Source organism: Pezoporus occidentalis, unplaced genomic scaffold, assembly GCF_034315485.1.
Source record: "Pezoporus occidentalis ecotype Australia unplaced genomic scaffold, CSIRO_AGI_Poc_V1 ctg22, whole genome shotgun sequence".
NCBI classification, from domain to species: domain Eukaryota; kingdom Metazoa; phylum Chordata; class Aves; order Psittaciformes; family Psittacidae; genus Pezoporus; species Pezoporus occidentalis.
The window spans coordinates 569,736-589,196 of record NW_026914072.1 but is presented as its reverse complement, the minus strand read 5'-3'; the positions used below and the strand labels follow the sequence as shown (position 1 = coordinate 589,196).

The window sequence follows — 19,461 nt, the reverse complement described above, 5'->3', positions numbered from 1 at the left end:
GTCCATCAACAGAATTTCAGCAGGACAATGTGCGACAGAGGAAAGCACTAGATATAGCCTTCCCACACAGTTAAGTAATGCCTCTTCTTGCAAAATACTGCAGTAATGTCATGTATCTCTCGTGGCAACCTGAATGAAAGTGCTGTGTGCCTTATGGGCAGTGAAAGTAGACAGCAGGAATAAGGCCACCACAAAGGGCCACAGCCAACACTTGATATGATGGTGTCCTTAAACAAATGGGCTTAAGGACACAGGCAGCACTACTGGATTCCAGGTAATTTTTGTGACAATTTCCCTTCTGACTCTCTTTTCTATGTTTTAGATATTAGGCATTACCTATTTATTCTTTCTCTCTCCACCAAGAGAAAATTATCTATCACTTCCCTTGATTGATACTGCTAGTATTACCCCTGATCCAGGTAGAATCCAGAAGGTATGAACTTCCTTTTCTCATAGATTGTCTATTCATGCCTAAAGAAATTCAGAAAATTTTTCTCTCGTTCCACTCCAGCTGGAAGGTTGTTGCTTCTATTTTAGATCTAAATAAGGTATTTCCCTCCCCCCCCCCCCATAGTACCTGCTTTCTAAAAAAATCTATGTATGTTAACTAATATAATAGGATATTACCTTAACCTGTAAATGTCTTGTTTTATCACGTACCTTAAAAACTCAGCTAGCTTTCGTCCCAAGCTTCACACTGACACCTGGCCAATACACACAGTTTGATCTCCCCCTCCTTTCTAATACACAATTTATGCCAACACTACAAAGGCTAAAAGTAACCTGTTACACTGTTCTGTAAGTAGTAAAAGGCATCTGTAAGGACTAATCAACCAGTATTGCATTTGATATTCTCTGTATATAATCAGTACTACTCAGTCACATTCGCGTTAGAGTACAAAACGTTCTTGCTTAGCATTTAATAGAATTGCAAGAGATGTACCACTACAAAGCAAACAGGAAATGTTTATTTAAGTCCTAGACAGAAAGTGACAAAACCCCCAAACCATTAACCAGTAGTAGCAGAAAATTTATGAAGGATTTCTCTTAAGTCTCTGACTTCTGTCAAGTGTCGTGCTTTTTATACAAGACGTTCTCAACAGCTATGAAGTTCACTGATGTCTCAGAAATGGCACTGTGCTTAAGTGTCTTGGACAAATAATTCATTCCCCTAGGAGGAGATCACAGTTTGCATTAGTCATTTGACAGTAACACTACCCAGATTCCCACACTGAGGTTACAGATGTTTGCTGACCTTAGGTGAAAGGGCTGGTTGGCCTGCAGGAAATACAGATTGGTTCCCAGTCCAACCCAGTCCCTGTCTGGAATACAGGGCTGCCTTTGTCATGGGAAGTGCATTTGTCTGTGTGTAAACAGATGTGGGCAGGAAGGGGAAGTACTACTCCTTTTCTCCTCTTTAAATTAAAAAAATAACAAAAATCAAAACAACAAACCTCTAGAATTAAACCCTCAAGCATCAGGATATTGCTGACCTAGAGGATGTTCTAGGCTTTCTGTTCTTAAAACAGATTATTATAATTTATGTGTGTTGGCTTATTTTGCCAAAAGGTCAGTGACCACTGACCTTTCCCTCACACATCTAGCTCTCACATCCTTCACGTTGATGGGTGCTCTCTTCCTCACCTATTACAGCAGGGAGTGGTAGTAGTTACAGTAGGAGCAGTTGCTGGCCTGTGGTGATCCCAGCACGGTAGGCACTCAGACCCCAAGAAGTATCATTTAAGCTGCTATTTATTAGAGCTCATAGAAAAGAGTGGATAGCACAGGCAGTCTTACGTCCCTTCAGAAGCTGGGAAAGCTGAGCTGCCCACTAGTGCAAAGCAACCTTCCGAGGGCACAGTATGGCCCGTTTGCAGTTAAGTTACCCCGTGTTGATTATTCAAGCAATTATACAACTAAACAGCTCTGTACAACATCCTTACTGCACAACGGAAAGCATGCTCGGGCGGGCTCTGCTCCGCCCAAACACACCGCGACGGCCGACTCCCATGTGTATAATGCTCTTCCAGCCCGGGTCGCGCCGAGGAAGGCTGGCACGGCCCCGCCAATACCGCCTCACCTCTCCTTTTCCTCTTCCCTTTCTTTTCCCCTTCCCTTTCCTTTCCTTCCCTTTCCCTTTTTTCTTTCCCTCTCTTCTCTCTCCTCCCTCCTTATCTCCTCTCCTCTCCCCCGCCTACAGCTGCCGGAGATCCCTCCGGGGGAAGGGGCCTGCGGGGGGGGGGGGGGGGGGGGAGTCCCTCTTGGGCCCTCGCCCCCACGGCGGCGCCCGCTATGTCCCGGCAACTGCGCGAGCCGCGCGCTGGCGTCACCGACCCGCGCCAGCAGCAGCAGTCGCCGCCGCTGCTGTCCCTTGCGCCTGCGCTCGGAGCCGACGGCCGGGTCGCGGTGGGGCGGCGGCGGCGAGCGGGATGCCGCGGCGCTGGGGTGAGGTTTGCGGGCTGGGCCCTCTTCGTCCGCAGCCACGGAGCCTTGGGGGAAGCGCGAGGCTCGGGCGGGGCGAAGCCGCTGGGTGCTTTTTGTCCTGAGCAAAGCCCGGCCGCCCGCCTCAGCCGGGCCTCGCTGCCGCGTCCGTCGGGGCGCGAAGGGGCGGTTAGGGGTTACCGTAGGAAATGGTTGGGGGTGCCGGCTGCGGGCGTGACGCAGGCGGGCTTGCGCGTGCGGCCCGTCTCGAGCGCGGCCTTTGGATGCGGTTAAACTGACGCGAAGGCAGTGCAGTGCCCTAGGCGTTGGGGGCACTCGGCAGCGCCCCTGTCCTCCTTCCCTGCTTTCGGAGAGGCCTCATAGCGCATCCGGTTTATCTGTGTGTAGCTTTGGGTATTGCCGATCTTGAGGACTGCCCCAAAGGAAGCACTTTGTAAGCAACTTTGCGCAGGTATTTTTGTCCAAACTTTTCTGTGGTAGGATCTCACTAGTTCGGTAGGCTCACACACGGCACTTCGCTTCCACAGGAAGGTGGCTTTTTAGCCACAGAAACCAGAAGATAAGGAATGAACTGTGTTCGAAGCATCAGAGGTTATGCTGCGGAGAGGCTGTGAGTCAAGTGTATCTTTTGGGTGTATGCTCAGCAAACACAAGGCCCAGATAGGGGAGAGGAGGTTATTGGAGGGCTGTTTGGAAGGAGAAGTGTCACTTAAGTGGGAACACAGGTGTCTGAGATCAGAATTTGGTCAAAATTCCAAATTAAATTGGAAGTTTATTCTTTTGTGTAAAATACCAGAACAGTCTGTAGAATGTTCTGATAAAAACTCACTCCATGTGTGCTCTGTTTTTCTTACACCGGGGCAAGATCTTCATAGCTGTAGACTGGGTTGCTGGGCAGTTTGATGCCCAAATGCAGCTATATAGTTGTACATGCAGGATGAAGATCTGTTTTTCTGTAATGTCTCTCTCATAAAGTGTTTGTAAGGTACCTAATGTCAGGTACTCAGATACTGTTTAAGTTAAGGCTGATATTCTGTAATTGGCTTGCTATTGCAGACCTCTGTCTGTATAAGTCTTAAAATGGTGTGAAAGTACTGGTTTGGTTTGCATTACAAACTATGAACTCTGTCCAAACAGAATTAATTTGCATGCCTCTGCCATTTTGAGACAAAGAGCCAGGAGGAATTTTGAAGAAATGCCAAATGAGAGGGCTCAAGGGGAAAATATGGATAAAGACTCAGAATCAGAAGACATACAGTAGATCCTTATGCAGACTTCTTGGGGAAGAAGATACGAGTGTAAGGAAAGGTTAAAATAAGTTAAGTTGGAGAGGTTTGAGCAAGTCAGTTCTGTAATACATCCTGAATTTCAGTGGTTTGTGCAGATAGGGAGGTTTCTAAATTGATTTATACTGATGCCATTCATTGGCTTACCAGTTTAAGAATGCTGTAAGAGTTAGTTTAGTCTGCCAGTGTCAGTCTGATGTAAGAAAGCTAATTCCTGGTTTAATATCTGTGTATAAACATTGATATGCTTATTTACAGACGTTCTGACTTTCGCATCACAAATATTTAGGACAAACAAAAATTGTCACAAATTATCACTGTAATCTTAAAATTTTATTTTCCATTCCACTAGATTTACATATCTGTATGTGTGTTGGAGCTCCTGAAGAACCTGCATGAAAATTTATCTCACTTTAATATAAGTATTGCTGTAATCAAAATAGTACTTTTTTGTAAGCTGTTAATGCCACATTCCAGTCTCTTCTAAATGTTGTGCTTTGACTGTTCAAGTTGTGTTACTGTAGAATAATTAGACTGTGTAATGGGTAGTTAAATTCTTACACTAAAAGAAAATGAGAGAGTAACCATTTGTAAAGCACACAATTGTAACTCTAAAATATTTTTAGCAGAGACTCTACAAGTGAATGAGAACTTCGTTCTATGGAACTGAGGTGAAGAACTTCAACCATGGGTCAACAAATTTCAAACCACACACAAACTGTAATTAACAAGTTGCCAGAAAAAGTAGCAAAGCATGCCTCTTTGGTTCAAGAAAGTGGTTTCCTAACCTATGAAGAGTTTCTGGGAAGAGTAGCTGAACTTAATGATGTGTAAGCCCTACTTTGTTTTCTTGGTGTTTTTAGCGTTTTACAGAGACCCTGTATGCAATATATCCCTCTGTGCTGGCCAAGTCAGGACTGGCCATCTTGTTTTGAAATGCCTCCTGCAGCTTTTAAAGTTTCTGTACTGGTTGTAATTAGACTTCAAAATGAAAGCCATTTTTCCTCCAGAAATTTACTTTTTCTCCAATACTCTTCTTCCAGCAAGTGTTGCTTCTCTCTTAGTTAGCAAGAGGTAGACATTTAGCAGTATCTTTTTGTTAGTGTTACTTGTCTCCCTTAATCTTCCCCCTCCACCAGCCATGTAAAGATGGAATGCTGCTTCCTCTCTGCCCATCACTTTTCATAGGAAGTAGCAATATGAGCCTTATAAAGACAGTACAGCTACACTAGGAAGGTAAACCTGAGACAGAACAATTTGTGACCATCTTTTTCACCTCTGTGGACAGGCAGTGCTGTTCCTCGTTAAAGATGTGGCACGTCTTACTATTTGAATCCAGTAACCAAGAACATAGGATCATAAAATCACAGAATGATTAAGGTTGGAAAGGACCTTAAGATCATCAAGTTCCAACCCCCAATGCCATAGGCAGGGACACCTCACACTAAATCATATCACCCAAGGCTTTGTCCAACCTGGTCTTGAACACTGCCAGGGACGGAGCATTCACAGCCTCCCTGGGCAAACTATTCCAGTGCCTCACCACCCTAACAGGAAAGAATTTCCTCCCTTATATCCAGTCTAAACTTCCCCTGTTTATGTTTTAACCCGTTACCCCTTGTCCTGTCACTACAGTCCCTAATGAAGAGTCCCTCCCCAGCATCCCTATAGGCCCCCTTCAGATACTGGAAGGCTGCTGTGAGGTCTCCATGCAGCCTTCTCCAGGGTGAACAGCCCCAACTTTCTCAGCCTGTCTTCATACGGGAGCTGCTCCAGTCCCCTGATCATCCTCCTGGCCCTCCTCTGGACTTGTTCCAACAGTTCCATGTCCTTTTTATGTTGAGGACACCAGAACTGCACACAATACTCCAGGTGAGGTCTCACAAGAGCAGAGTAGAGGGGCAGGATCACCTCCTTCGACCTGCTGGTCACACTCCTTTTGATGCAGCCCAGGATACGGTTGGCTTTCTGGGCTGCAAGTGCACACTGAAGCTGGCTCATGTTCATTTTCTCACCAGCCAACACCCCCAAGTCTTTCTCCACAGAGCTGCTCTGAATCTCTTCTCTGCCCAGCCTGTAGCTGTGCCTGTGATTGCTCCAACCCAGGTGTAGAACCTTGCACTTGGCATGGTTAAACTTCATAAGGTTAGCATCAGCCCACCTCACAAGCGTGTCAAGGTCCCTCTGGATGGCATTCCTTCCCTCCAGCATATCAACAGAACCACACAGCTTGGTGTCATCGGCAAACTTGCTGAGGGCGCACTCAATCCCACTGTCCATGTCAGCGACAGAGATGTTGAACAAGACCGGTCCCAACACCGATCCCTGAGGGACACTACTCGTTACTGGTCTCCAGCCGGACATTGAGCCGTTGACCACAACTGTTTGTGTGCAGCCATCCAGCCAGTTCTTTATCCACTGAGTGGTCCATCCATCAAATTGATGTCGCTCCAATTTAGAGACAAGGATGTCATGTGGGACAGTGTCGAACTCTTTGCACAAGTCCAGGTAGATGACATCAGCTGCTCTACCCCTGTCCCTCAGTTCTGTAGCCCCATCATAGAAGGCCACCAAATTGTTCAGGCAGGATTTCCCCTTAGTGAAGCCATGCTGGCTGTCACCAAGCACCTTGTTGATTTTCATGTGCCTTAGCATGCCTTCCAGGAGAATCTGCTCCAAGATTTTGCCAGGCACAGAGGTGAGACTGACTGGTCTGTAATTCCCTGGCTCATCCATTTTCCCCTTCTTGAAAATGGGGGTTATATTTCCCTTTTTCAGTCCTCGGGAACTTCACCTGACTGCCATGATTTCTCAAATATGATGGACAGTGTCTTAGCAACTTCATTCGCCAGCTCCTTCACGACCCACGGATGGATCTCATCAGGACCCATGGACTTGTGCACGTTCAGATTTTTAAGATGGTCTTGAGCCAGATCCTCTCCTACAGTGGGCCCAAGGTCTTCATTCTCACAGTCCCTGCATCTGCCTTCCAAGACTTGGGTGGTGCAGTCATAGCCTTTGCCAGTGAAGACCGAGGCAAAGAAGTCATTCAGAACCTCACCTTTCTCCAAATCCTGTGTAGCCAGTTCTCCCAAGAGCTTCCTGAGGGGGCCTACATTCTCCCTAGTCTGTTTTTTATTTGCTTTGTGCCTGTAGAATCCCTTCCTGTTATCCTTAATATCCCCAGCCAAGTTTAATTCTAACTGGGCCTTAGCTTTCCTAACCTGGTCCCTAGCTTCCCAGACAGCATCCTTGTACTCTTCCCAGGCAGCCTGTCCTTGCTTCCACTTTTTATAAGCCCCTTTTTTCGATTGAATTTCCTCAGGAGCTCCTTATCCATCCAAGGAGGTCTCCTGGCCCTCCTGCTGCACTTCCTTCTAGTTGGGATGCAACACTCCTGAGCTTGTAGCAGGGGATACTTGAATATCAACCAAGAGTCTTGGGCCCCCCTGCCCTCTAGGGCTGTATCCCATGGAACCTTGCTAAGCAGGTTCCTGAAGAAGTCAAAGTCTGCTCTCTTGAAGTCCAGGGCAGTGAGCTTGCTGCAAGCTCTTCTCACTGTCCTGAGGATCTCGAACTTGACCATCTCATGTTCGCTGCATCCAAGGCTGCCCTGGAGAGTCACATTTCCAACGAGCCCTTCCCTGTTGGTGAGCACGAGGTCAAGCATGGCACCTCTCCTCGTTGGCTCCTCTATTACTTGCAGAAGGAAGTTGTCTTCCACAACAAAAGGCTGCATAAGAAATATTTTTCAGTGTGAATTTTGCTTGACTCCACATTGATGGTAAAAAGAACAAAAATGCAGAGTTGTCATTTTTAACCAGTATTTTTAGTATAAAATTATAGGAAGTGGAAATATGCATGCTGATAAAGAGCTTTGTAGTGTGGGGGTTTTAGTCATGTTTGACATTTAACTATAATGTGAATTTGTATTCAGTTTAGAAATTGTCTTGTAGACAGTCATGCTTTTATGAATGACCTTCAAGAACAGACAGGTGTCTTCATCAATAGATTTTGAAGGACATTACTTTATGTTTTACCTGAGAATCTAAGAATATATCAGTATGATTAACTCCAAAATACCATTGTTAGTCAAGGGGTTTTATTTCTTCCAGTGCTTACTTCAGCCTGAATGTAACATAGTTTGAACTCCTTCTTATGGAATAGACTTCTGTGTCTGTGTTCCATTAAAAAAAAAATACAACCCCCGAAAATTTCAGGGTCACCCAGAGGTTTCACCTGACTGCTTCATTGTTAATATATACTAACAAAATACACCTCATCTGCATCTGTTGATACTTGCAAGCTTTTTTTTACATACATGGTAAGGAAATAACCTTTTTAGATTGGACCACAAGATTGTATGATTACTATAATAAACAGTGAAAGCATATAAAATATCTATAAAGGATATTTGCTGATGCTGGATCAAAAGACTTGCTCATCATTTTCTGAAATTTACTGTGCAATTTAAAGTGAAATGGACCATATTTTATATTTAATGACATGTTAAGAAGGTCATTAATTTCATGTCTCTGGGAAATATTGATAAATGTCTCTTTAATGATAAGACACAGGTGAACAATAAATAATACCACAGTAGCTAAGGCTGCTGATCTTTGCATGTCTAGCATGTGGTATAAACTGGATGATTCTTTATTTCAGTACTGCAAAATTGGCTTCTGGACAAGACAAACATCTGTTATTTGAAGTGCAACCTGGTTCTGATTCATCTGCTTTCTGGAAGGTAGTCGTTCGGATAATATGCACTAAAGTAAGTTTATTGAAAATTTTAATTTGGTGAGGGGGGTTCTTACAAATATTTGAGGTTTGTCACCTTTACTGATAAAATCTAACACCTGCTACATACATTTTGAATATTAGATATTATGTAAATTGAGTATATATATATGATTCTATGTATCTGTAAATTGAGTATATGCAGATGATTCAAGATACTGTTTGAGGTAAATTAAGTCTGAAGTCTTAAGTTTCTGCAAAAAGCAGGTTAACAGAAACATTTTCATAACTAAGTTTAAAGGAGTATCTTCCAATGCAGCACTTATGACCCGTTAGTTAGGAATTCAGATTACTCTTGAGGTCATGTCCTGGTAGTGAAATAGTACAATGAACTGGGAACTGTATAGTTTGATAGAAGTTAATCAGCAATTCCAAGCATTATTAGTTGAGCTAGTGTAACTATGTGTATTCTTATTCCTTAGAAAACCAATCTAAAAATTAAGTGTTTAACTTACTGAGTAAGTTTTGTCAGGGTCTTCAAACTAAGTTTGCTCTTTCTAGTGGGGAGATTATTCCCCTCTGTATCTTACCAAGTAACATCCTTAAATGGTCCTCAGCAACCTTAATGTGCAAGTTTGAAGCAAGCGAACTGTCGTGGTTTAAAACCAGGCAGAGGGCTCGTTCACTCACTCCCCCCCCTTCTGGGTTCCCCTCCTCCCTGGCAGAGCCCCAGGAGGAGGCCGGGGCGGTTGAGGAGCGGGGACCAAGCGGCGGCAGGAGCGGGGCCGGAGGCCGCGACGGGGGGGGTCGGCCGCGGTCGACTCTCAAACTTGGTTTGAAACTGACAGTTTGTAATTTTCTGTTTGCATATGAAATGACTCGTTATTCTGTCCTTTGTCTTAAGTTTAGTCCATTTTTTTAGGCATTAGGGCCCTACTCATAATTTAATTCATTTGAGTAGTTATGGTAATTGTCTTGCCTTAAAAGTGTAGTCCTAACTGTGGTATTCCTTGTTAAAAAACAACTGTGTTTTCAGGTCTTAACTTTATTGAGATAGACTGCAATTTGCTAATTTAGTAATGGACACTTCGGAAGATGGCTACTGCCATGAGAATTGCAGTGCATTAAAAGAATTTTGAGCAATGTCATGTAAAAATCTGATATATAATTTTAAACAATTCTTATATCTTAAGATAAATAAAACAAGTGGCGTTGTGGAAGCTTCCAGAATCCTGAACTTGTATCAGTTCATTCAACTTTATAAAGACATCACCAGTCAAGCAGCAGGAGTTCTTGCACAGAGTGGTACTTCTGAAGAAGCTGCTGAGAGTTTGATGTCTGTGTCATCTTGTCAGGCCAGCTTGTGGATGGGAAGGTATTTTGATATACTCTAGCTTCTGAACATGGTTACAACAGAAATAGTTTAGGATTTTTGTGTAAAACTTGAGCTACTAACACCTAATGATCAAAACCACATACTCTTAGCAGATGCAGGCTTTATATCATCACAGACATGAATAGTGTGCCTTCTCTTGTACCAGGAGAGCTGTGGTGTACTTGAGTGAAATGCTGTTGGTGCTACCATTCCTTAGCTTCAGAGCAATCATTTTAATGATTAATTCTAATATGATACATGTTGAACCTCCTGAATAAGGAAACAGGAGGAAATGGAATCAGCTGCAGCTACAAATTTAGGGGGTTTGACAGTGTTTGTTTAAACAGATTTTGTTATTGTTCCACTTCAACTTTCTCTTCCTCTTTTACGTTTTGGCATGTGAAAGTTCCCATCTGTTGCCACTAGACACTCATCAGTTATAGTAATAATTTAACTTGTAAGACTGGAAAAATGTGAACTGTCTCACACATGTTGACATCCTGCTTTGTTAACTAGAGGAAAAGCAAAAGATTGAGGTCAACACCTGCAAGAACTTCAGTTCAAACTGAATGGAACAGCAATAAGCTTGTCACCCTTTCCCTATGTGGAAATGTTGCTACTAGTAATTCCTTACTTTTAACTTTCTGAATTAGTTCAAAGTTCTACCTCAGTTTTAAGTGAGATAGAGGTTTCACAAGAAACAGTAGTGAATGGTATAGTTCTCTATATCAACCAGTGAAGAGCTGGTAGCCACGTATTTTAACAGAACAAGTTGCTGAGCTAGTTAACTGTCACACTCCACCTGTTAGAATGAGAAAGGGGTTGGCTGTGTTGCCATTCTACAGATAGAGCCCACTTTTTTCTGTCAGTGGATTGCAGAATGTGTTCTTTTCATTTAATTTCCTGATTTGCTTGTTTGGGAACAAATAAATTATTGGCTGTTCTGAGTTATTAAAATGCTAGAATTAGGTAGCAAATTGTGAACATGTTTGGAAAGTGTATTTTCCTGCTCTTTCTCAAAGATACGTGGTTATCCTAGAACACATGTATATCTGGAAATGGCCTTTTACTTCAGACAAAAAACCCACAGATGCTTATGCAAAACAGCTTTATCTATTGCTAAAGTCAGCGAATAGATAGATTTCTTAGGTGAGTTTCTCTTTCAATTTGAGACTTCAAGATGGGGGAGATGAGCACCCTTTGTGTTTGTAAACTTCATCACTTGAGATAGTATTAATGACGATTAACAACAAGAGAAATTGAGTATAATGTTCTAGTATGCTGGTAATATGCTGGAATTTAGTGAGCTTGTTAAAGTAACTTGTAAGTATAAAACTTACCCAAGTGTTTCAAGTCATTAAACAAAATACAGGCTGAGGCACCTTCAAGTATTTTATACTGAGGAAATATGTTCTGTTAGGTTTTCTGTGATGTCCTCCCATTTGCCTAAATTTTTCTCATCTTGAGACATTTTTCAGCTCTGTGAGAGCTAGCCACCACTGTCCAAAAATAGCAATTATTATCTGTTTCATTATTCTTCTTATCTTGACTTCTTCCACTGGAATAATACCCTAGTTCTCTAGAACACCCACTTCCTATTTGGAGCATTCAGAAATATCCGTAAGTGTTTTATGCTTTCTGGTAACGAAGAGACAAGCATTTCCTTAGTTTGTCACTCTTGTATTTTACCACTTTTTAAGAAATTTAGTCATATGGCTAAATCTTAGTTTCCAGAAACTATAAATAGGACATTTAAGTATAATTGCTTGTATATATACCAGCAAGTCTCAAATTGAACCGTTATCAAAGGTTAGTAGTCAGAGTTTGATGGGGAAAGGAAATGAAAGGGAACAACTCCAAAGAACATAGTGAGCTAATCAAAAGGATATTTGAAACTGTTGTCCTCACTGTATGCAAATCGCCATCTGTAATTGTACAAAAAAAAATAAATCTCCTAGCATTCTAAACAAATTTCTCAAAAAGCAAGTTGACAAGGAAACCCAAGGACCTACTGAAGAATAAAACAAAAGCATGTTAATTGCTGTCCGTTGGCTGGGTGATCTCTACAGTTAAAAAATTCCTCTGTATTTGACAGGCTCCCAAGATTCCTAAGCAAAAGCAGTCTGGTCAATAGTAATTAAGGTGGACTGTCTCTGCCATTCTTTCTAGACTGCTACCTTTGTGCCCCAAGTCACAGAAGGGATTCCAGAATTGGGGATTTTGTAAGACCTGAAAATTTCAGAACACCTCTTGGCTGAATTGGAAGTGAGCCATGACTGTAAAATTAGAGAACTTTACGTGTCTAGTTAGGTCAGTGAAAGCTGAGGATTTTCTGCACATTTTCAGTCTTGGGAGTCTTGATAATACAAATATGTGAGATACTACTGCTAGTAACTTTAGATACAGATATCTGTTATTTGGGAAAAAAAATGAAGACAGATAAAATGAAAATGTCTGTCCTCAGGAGTGATCTTGTTTTTAAACTTCTTTTTCCCCTTCCCTAACAACACCTAAAAGCTTATCTGGAAATGCTGTGGAAACAGTCAACTTGAGAGTTCTAGTTTGAAGGAACAACTATGAGGAGTGTATTACAACCTAAAACCATCCTTTTTAGTCTAATGAGCAGTTTAGCTGATGGCATGTTAAATGAGTGAACATGCGTTCTAGTGATCCTCTTGATGTGTGCTTTTATCTAAGATATAAGCCAGCACACAGAAATTTGACAGACTTCATCATGAAATAGTTCAGCCTGACACTCTGTGGAAGGAAGTCAGATCTGCTTTCAACATAAACAGTGTTTCTGTTCTTTTGCCTGGTCAGGTGATGTTTAACCATCACTTCTCACACTTCTTTGTTGATATGAAAAAAGGATTTTCATAACCCATTGCAACACCGAAAGCACCACGAGACCAAAAATAAATGCATATTCTAATTTGTTTAGTTCATTTACTGTTTGTTGGCAGCTTGAGGCTATGTCTGACAAACTGGGATGATGTAACTAGTCCATTCACAAAATTACATGTTCCTTGAAGATAAGCAATGGTGTTCCTTTCTGTCCATGAATTATTATGAAAAATGTAGTAACTACTGTAGTCACTAGGGCATAGATATAAGACCTACTGGTTATGTGGAAAAAAAGCCTGTCTTCTCTTCTGCAGGGTAAAACAGTTGACAGATGAAGAGGAATGTTGCATCTGCATGGATGGGCGTGCCGATTTAATCTTGCCATGTGCTCACAGCTTCTGCCAGAAATGCATCGATAAATGGTAATACATATTAAAGTATATTCATTATTTTATAGTGGGTACTGGTTATCTGACATGTTTCCAATTTAATGTCTGAAGATACTAACAGGATAATGATACGTATGATACATAACAAGTTTGAGTAAAATGAGACCGCAGCAGAAGGAAAAAAGGATTTCAGAATTTGTGAACACCTCATGAAGGATTTCCTTTTGGAAAAAGAAATGTAAAAGTGCTTTTCAGCATTTGTTATGTAATTTCTTACCTCTGTTCTTATAAAATTAAATCATATCCATGCTTGCAAACTAGAGAAAACAGAGTATATGTTGATGCCAGCATGTTATGCTTCACAAAATCTCATTAAAAGCTGTTTTTTAAGGCAAAAATCAGTAGTTTGTAAGAGTGTGCAAATACGAAGGCAAGTTGTTATTTAGGAAATAACTATTAGAGGGATTTTTTTCCCCATATATTATGCTTTCTTTTCAAATCAATCACATACAATTTACTCATTTAAATACATTTTCCAAGAAAAGATTTCTTCTCAATAGCAATGCCTTCAAATTTATGTATAACATGTACCTTACAATATCGTGTTCAGCTTCATAGTAAACAGAACAGCTTTTCAGCTTCTGTATCTGTCTGATGCATAGGTTGTTGGGAAACTCAGAAGAGAATTGCTTTATGGAAGAGCACAGATGTTCTCTGACTGTGCAGAAGACCTGCAAGGATTGATTAAGCAGGTGTTCCAGCAGTCTAGCATTAGGTGATACAGATATTTTCAGTTAAAGGCTTTTTTTGATGAGTTAATGATTATGATTTTACATTTAAGTCACATAATTTGTGCATAAAAATTTGTTCTGTGGCCTTTACAAAGGCTTTTCAAAGAAGTTACTCTTAAAACACCATGCTCCCACAAAGGAAAAAGGTAGTAAAAATTGCTGGATCTCACAGTATAACTTGTCATCTCTCTTTTCAGGGAAAGTATTTTAACATCTATCAGCAATACAGGGCTTAGGTTAGCAACCGTGGTAGACAGTGGATTATTCTACTTTGGCTAATGAATCAGCTAACGAATCTTAACTAAGTTGCAGTTACACCATTCTTTTCTCAGCACTCAATTTTTAAGGCTCATCTCTTCTTAACCTAGGCAGACAACAGACTCCCAGCTCAGAAACATAATTATTTGGGACCCTCCTCCACTGAAGAAGGATGGCACCCTAAGGACCAACTCTAAACCTCAGTAGTCTGAATGACCCAGGAAATGGGCTCCTTTTTCTCTTTATATAGGAAGCTTATGGGGACTAGTTTCTGAAGGACCTCAGCTGAATATCTAAGGATTAGAAGAATTAACTTAGATTAACTTAGATTTCCATTTAAAGTTTCTGGACAGGTAGGTAGATGCATTCATGAGGAATATGGCTCGAAATTTATCGCTCAAAGAATGGAGCTACATTCAGAATTGTTGGCCAAACTTTCTCACAAAAAAAACAGTTTTCAAGCAAAAAAATATATGTAGGTGGTCTAGTCCAGCTAACCTGATCATTCTTAAAAGTTTCCATTGGGTTGTGTTGTTTTGTCTGGGGGCTCTTTTGGGGGCCAGGAAGAGACCATCAATGAAAAATACTCATTTCTCTGGCTTTCTAACAGGAGTGATCGTCACAGAAGCTGTCCTGTTTGCCGTCGGCAGGTGACTGGAGCAAGTGATTCTTGGGTGGTTTCAGATGCGCCTACTGAAGATGATATCGCTACTTACATACTTAACATGGTAGATGAGGTTGGCCAGCCTCACAGACCCTGACACTGGCCACAAGCTGATAATAGTACTTGAAGTACTTGAAGCTTTCATTTTCACAAATACCTGTTTTCGCCTCTCATTGCTGTTCTTCCACAGTCTGTCTTCTGCTTCACTTCTTGGCTGCTGTGCATCTATGCTGTTCTTTTAAAGCACAGGGTATATGAGCCAGTGTATGTCTGAGCAGTCTTAATTATTAATCTGTACTTTCAGTAAATTCTTTGGTCATTAACAGAGCTTCTTTTAACAACAACTTTTGATATTAACAGTTTGACTACTAGATGAAGCAGTTTATAACAGCACAACCACAGTTGCTAACTGCTGTTTCAACATCACAGAAGATGAACCATGTCAGGTGGCTTGACCTCACAGTTCTTATCCTTAAAAGCACTAAAGCACTCACTTTTAGTTTCATAAAAAACGTCAATAAAGATGATGAGTTAGCACTAGTGATTATTAATTTGAAATTTTACTTCTGAAACTTGAAGATGTCCCACTGCCTGTTCTTCAGTAGCCAGTTGTTGCTGCTTTTAGAGTTTACAAATACTGATTTCAATCTAATATGTTAGGATTTGTAGTAGTATTTTAAATCTGCTCTGAAGAGTGTAGGCAGCTCCGTAAATGTACTTGTGCATTTCTGTTTATTCTTTTGACAAGATTATCTCCTAGAATATTTTTTTTAAATTATATTTAGCATAATATTATTAGCTTGGAAACACTAAACAGTTTCATACACAATCCTAGAAAAAGTAAATCGGTTTCTGTATAGTTTTTGATAAAGAACAGCCCAAATTAGTTTTAAACATTAGGCATATCTATAAAGAATGCCATCATTTGAATTAGTGGTTAAGGTGTAGTTTAGTCGGATGCTTTGGTTTTATCTGCTTCTTTTTGAGTTTTTGAAGTGATGAAATCAGTTATAAGGTGATCTGAGTAAGGGTGCTGTGCTTTATATTTGTAAGTGCAATATGCTTTTATGTAGCAGAGAAACTTCTTATGTTGCTTGCAGTGAGATGTGCGTGTGACAGTTTGGGAAAAGGGATACCACAACTGGAGTGCAACAGTATTTCTGTCTAGCAGAACAAAATCTTTAAAGTGCTAAGTTTAGACAGTCTAAAATAAATTGTTAGTATTCAGGAAACCCATCTGCAGCCTTATTGGCATAAATAGTGTTATGGAAATCAACTGCTATTGTAGAGAACTAATTTTTTTTAATTATTATTATGTATGCATATATTAACAAATACTACTCTCTTGAGGCTATTGAGTGAGAAATACCCAAGTTTAGCATTTGAGGGAATATCGGCATAAATTTTGCTTACTGTAAGACTGCATTTTTAATTACCACACTTGTTAAAATTTGATGATGCCATAAGGCTGGGGCCTTTTATCACAGACAAGTTCTGAACTAAAAGGCATGTGCACATGTGGATATGCACATTTGGGTTGTGTTTTCATAGTTGGCTACAAAATAATTTAATTAACATTGGGGGCAAGATCTTGGTAATTTGTCTATTATACGTCTTTTTGTTAAGGAAATGTGTGTAGCATATGGTACCCATTTGAGCTTGGCTTATGGCACAGTTGTCAAATCGATCATAGGCATTAAGACAGATAAGCAACAGACTCTTGTATGTATCATCTAAAGCCAATATGGCTTAGTGTGTAAATCTGTATTATTGAAAAAATCTGTTTATGGATGTATATAGCTTAGAACTAATTTTTTTCCCTTTGTTAATCCTTTGGTATTATGAGGTGTTCTTAGGAAAATATGTGGACTGGTTGGTTGCATATAGGCAGCAACTAAAAATTGTTAATGGTCAGGGATTTTCCACTAAAATATTTGCAAGTATTCCTAATCACATACTAGTTTGATTTCTTTTTGCTTTTTGAGCTTGCATTAGTCCATGTTCAGAACTTGAACCTTTGAATTTTTTAAACTTTTTATATCACTGGAACAGAAAGAACATCTAAATTAAAGCTTCAAGCTAACTTTATTTTTCAAGTAATTCAAGAATTATACTTCTGAACTGAGATTTTATAAGTTGACTTTCTGCTGAGAACTGACATGAACTTTTTAAAATGTAATTTTGTAATGATGCAAACAGATTGTTAATTGCAGCATGGTAACCTTGCAATTACAATATACTCTAGTGCAAAAATTATTTAAATAGTGAAAAAGTAAACTTTGTATTCTGTACAGCTTTTTTTAATTAAGTTGCTGTAATTCACACTACTGTGATACAGGTACTGTAATGTGTGCCTTGTAAAATATATGTACTGTATGTAACATGGGATAGTAGGTCTATTAACACTGAAAAACTAGTAATTTGGTACTGGTTGCTGTTGCCTAGTCTGAAGTGCTACATTTAGCAAACGGTTTTGGAAATGGTAAAGGAATGATACGGGCCCAGACATGGCAATGGGCTCCAGAAAATAGTCCTTGAAATGTTAATTACTATGAATAGCTGTTAGTGGGGGCATTAGAACAAACTAAACTTTCTTGTGTTAAGTGATGATTTCTTACCATTGTAATGTGAAATTGTAAACATTTTAGATTGTATTAATAGCTAGGAACATTCCAGTATATTAAACTTTGTGTATGAATGGTGCAAGTTACTTTGGAAGAAATGTTCTTTCAAGCTTAAGGAATCTCTTGCCTTTAATACCACAAAAATCTGAAGAGTGAATATTAATCTAAATACAATTCTATTGTACAGGTGGTGTGGTTAAAAGGATGCCATACAGGTGGGTCAGATGCCTCTTAAACTTTGCAGTGTGGTACCAGCAAAGTAGCTTAAATGCAGGTCTGCTGAAAAGACCCACTCTGATTCTCCTATTTTTTTTTTTTGTCAGAACAAATTGGAACATTGTGCAGAAATGGGAAAAGTTAACCAAACAGCTCTACTGTAAAGGACAGTATTGAGGAGTGGGTTTCTTTAGAAAAAGGATTTATTTATTTTTTCTGAGAGAAGTTTGATTCACTTTTTTCCTAAGTTATTTCCTCATGTTTCTGAGGGTATTTTAAACCTTAAGAATGCTAAGGTTTGGAATATTCTGACCCAGGGAATTACAGGCCAGTCAGTCTCACCTCTGTGCCTGGCAAAATCTTGGAGCAGATTCTCCTGGAAGGCATGCTAAGGCACATGAAAAACAACAAGGTGCTTGGTGACAGCCAGCATGGCTTCACTAAGGGGAAATCCTGCCTGACCAATTTGGTGGCCTTCTATGATGGGGCTACAGAACTGAGGGACAGGGGTAGAGCAGTTGATGTCATCTACCTGGACTTGTGCAAAGCGTTTGACACTGTCCCACACAACATCCTTGTCTCTAAATTGGAGAGACATCAATTTGATGGATGGACCACTCGGTGGATAAAGAACTGGCTGGATGGCCGCACACAAAGAGTTGTGGTCAATGGCTCAGTGTCCGGCTGGAGACCAGTAACAAGTGGCGTCCCTCAAAGATTGGTGTTGGGACCGGTCTTGTTCAACATCTCTGTCGCTGACATGGACAGTGGGATTGAGTGTGCCCTCAGCAAGCTTGCCGATGACACCAAGCTGTGTGGTTCGGTTGATACGCTGGAGGGAAGGAATGCCATCCAGAGGGACCTTGACACGCTTGTGAGGTGGGCTGATGCCAACCTCATGAAGTTTAACCATGCCAAGTGCAAGGTCCTACACCTGGCTTGGAGCAATCCCAGGCACAGCTACAGGTTGGGCAGAGAAGAGATTCAGAGCAGCCCTGCGGAGAAGGACTTGGGGGTGCTGGTTGATGAGAAAATGAACATGGGCCAGCTTCAGTGTGCACTTGCAGCCCAGAAAGCCAACCGTATCCTGGGCTGCATCAAAAGGAGCGTGACCAGCAGGTCGAAGGAGGTGATCCTGCCCCTCTACTCTGCTCTTGTGAGACCTCACCTGGAGTATTGTGTGCAGTTCTGGTGTCCTCAACATAAAAAGGACATGGAACTGTTGGAACAAGTCCAGAGAATGGCCATGAGGATCATCAGGGGACTGGAGCAGCTCCTGTATGAAGACAGGCTGAGAAAGTTGGGGCTGTTCAGCCTGGAGAAGAGAAGGCTGCGTGGAGACCTCATAGCAGCCTTCCACTATCTGAAGGGGGGCTATAGGGATGCTGGGGAGGGACTCGTCATCAGGGACTGTAGTGATAGGACAAGGGGTAACGGGTTAAAACATAAACAGGGGAAGTTTAGACTGGATATAAGGAGGAAATTCTTACCTGTTAGGGTGGTGAGGCACTGGAATGGGTTGCGGTTTTGTGTTGTGTCCCTGCCCATGGCAGGGGGGTTGGAACTGGATGATCTAAAGGTCCTTTCCAACCCTAACTATTCTATGATTCTATGTTTCTGTCTTCTCAGATTTTACCTGTTTTTAAATAATAACTGCAGTATATAATATAACTGTTTCCTCTGTCTAGTTACTTGGTTTATCTGCTTGGATCTTTTGAAGCCAAGTGAAAAGTGGGAAAGGAATTCATTATAACAGATGAGGAAATTAAAATTGGAAACCTTACCAGTTGACAGTCACGCCAGGAGGTGGGTGTACTTGAGGAACTGACAAG

At 41.0% G+C, this 19,461-nt stretch overlaps 1 protein-coding gene and 1 long non-coding RNA gene across 7 annotated transcripts; one reads left to right on the top strand and one right to left on the bottom strand.

The window, feature by feature from the left end:
* Window positions 1–946: 946 nt before the first annotated feature.
* On the bottom strand, window positions 947–2,115 carry LOC134164432 (uncharacterized). 2 transcript variants are annotated; one of them, XR_009965137.1, is made up of 2 exons: window positions 1,915–2,115; window positions 947–1,748 (listed from the first exon to the last, which is right to left on the bottom strand). It is a non-coding gene; the product is annotated as an uncharacterized LOC134164432 (long non-coding RNA). The 2 variants fall into 2 exon arrangements; XR_009965136.1 differs by having other exon boundaries at window positions 947–1,415.
* Window positions 2,116–2,423: 308 nt separating this feature from the next.
* On the top strand, window positions 2,424–17,495 carry RNF141 (ring finger protein 141). 5 transcript variants are annotated; one of them, XR_009965135.1, is made up of 7 exons: window positions 2,923–3,052; window positions 4,358–4,558; window positions 8,394–8,502; window positions 9,662–9,843; window positions 13,002–13,109; window positions 13,687–13,851; window positions 14,736–14,873. XR_009965135.1 is itself a non-coding variant. In XM_062620156.1 (6 exons), the coding sequence occupies exons 2-6, from the start codon at window positions 4,416–4,418 to the stop codon at window positions 14,884–14,886; spliced, it is 693 nt and encodes a 230-aa protein (XP_062476140.1). In that variant the 5' UTR covers window positions 2,424–2,445; window positions 4,358–4,415; the 3' UTR covers window positions 14,887–17,495. The 5 variants fall into 5 exon arrangements, 4 of the variants coding, with proteins under 4 accessions (XP_062476140.1, XP_062476139.1, XP_062476137.1 ...); XM_062620156.1 differs by lacking the exons at window positions 2,923–3,052; window positions 13,687–13,851 and adding an exon at window positions 2,424–2,445 and having other exon boundaries at window positions 14,736–17,495; XM_062620155.1 differs by lacking the exons at window positions 2,923–3,052; window positions 13,687–13,851 and adding an exon at window positions 2,425–2,445 and having other exon boundaries at window positions 4,355–4,558; window positions 14,736–17,495.
* Window positions 17,496–19,461: the final 1,966 nt, after the last annotated feature.

Coding starts and splice junctions, on each gene's coding strand:
- RNF141 (XM_062620156.1), top strand. CDS start 4,416: ATGGGTCAACAAATTTCAAACCACACACAAACTGTAATTAACAAGTTG. Junction 4,559..8,393: donor GTAGCTGAACTTAATGATGT/GTAAGCCCTACT, acceptor TCTTTATTTCAG/TACTGCAAAATTGGCTTCTG. Junction 9,844..13,001: donor GCCAGCTTGTGGATGGGAAG/GTATTTTGATAT, acceptor TCTCTTCTGCAG/GGTAAAACAGTTGACAGATG.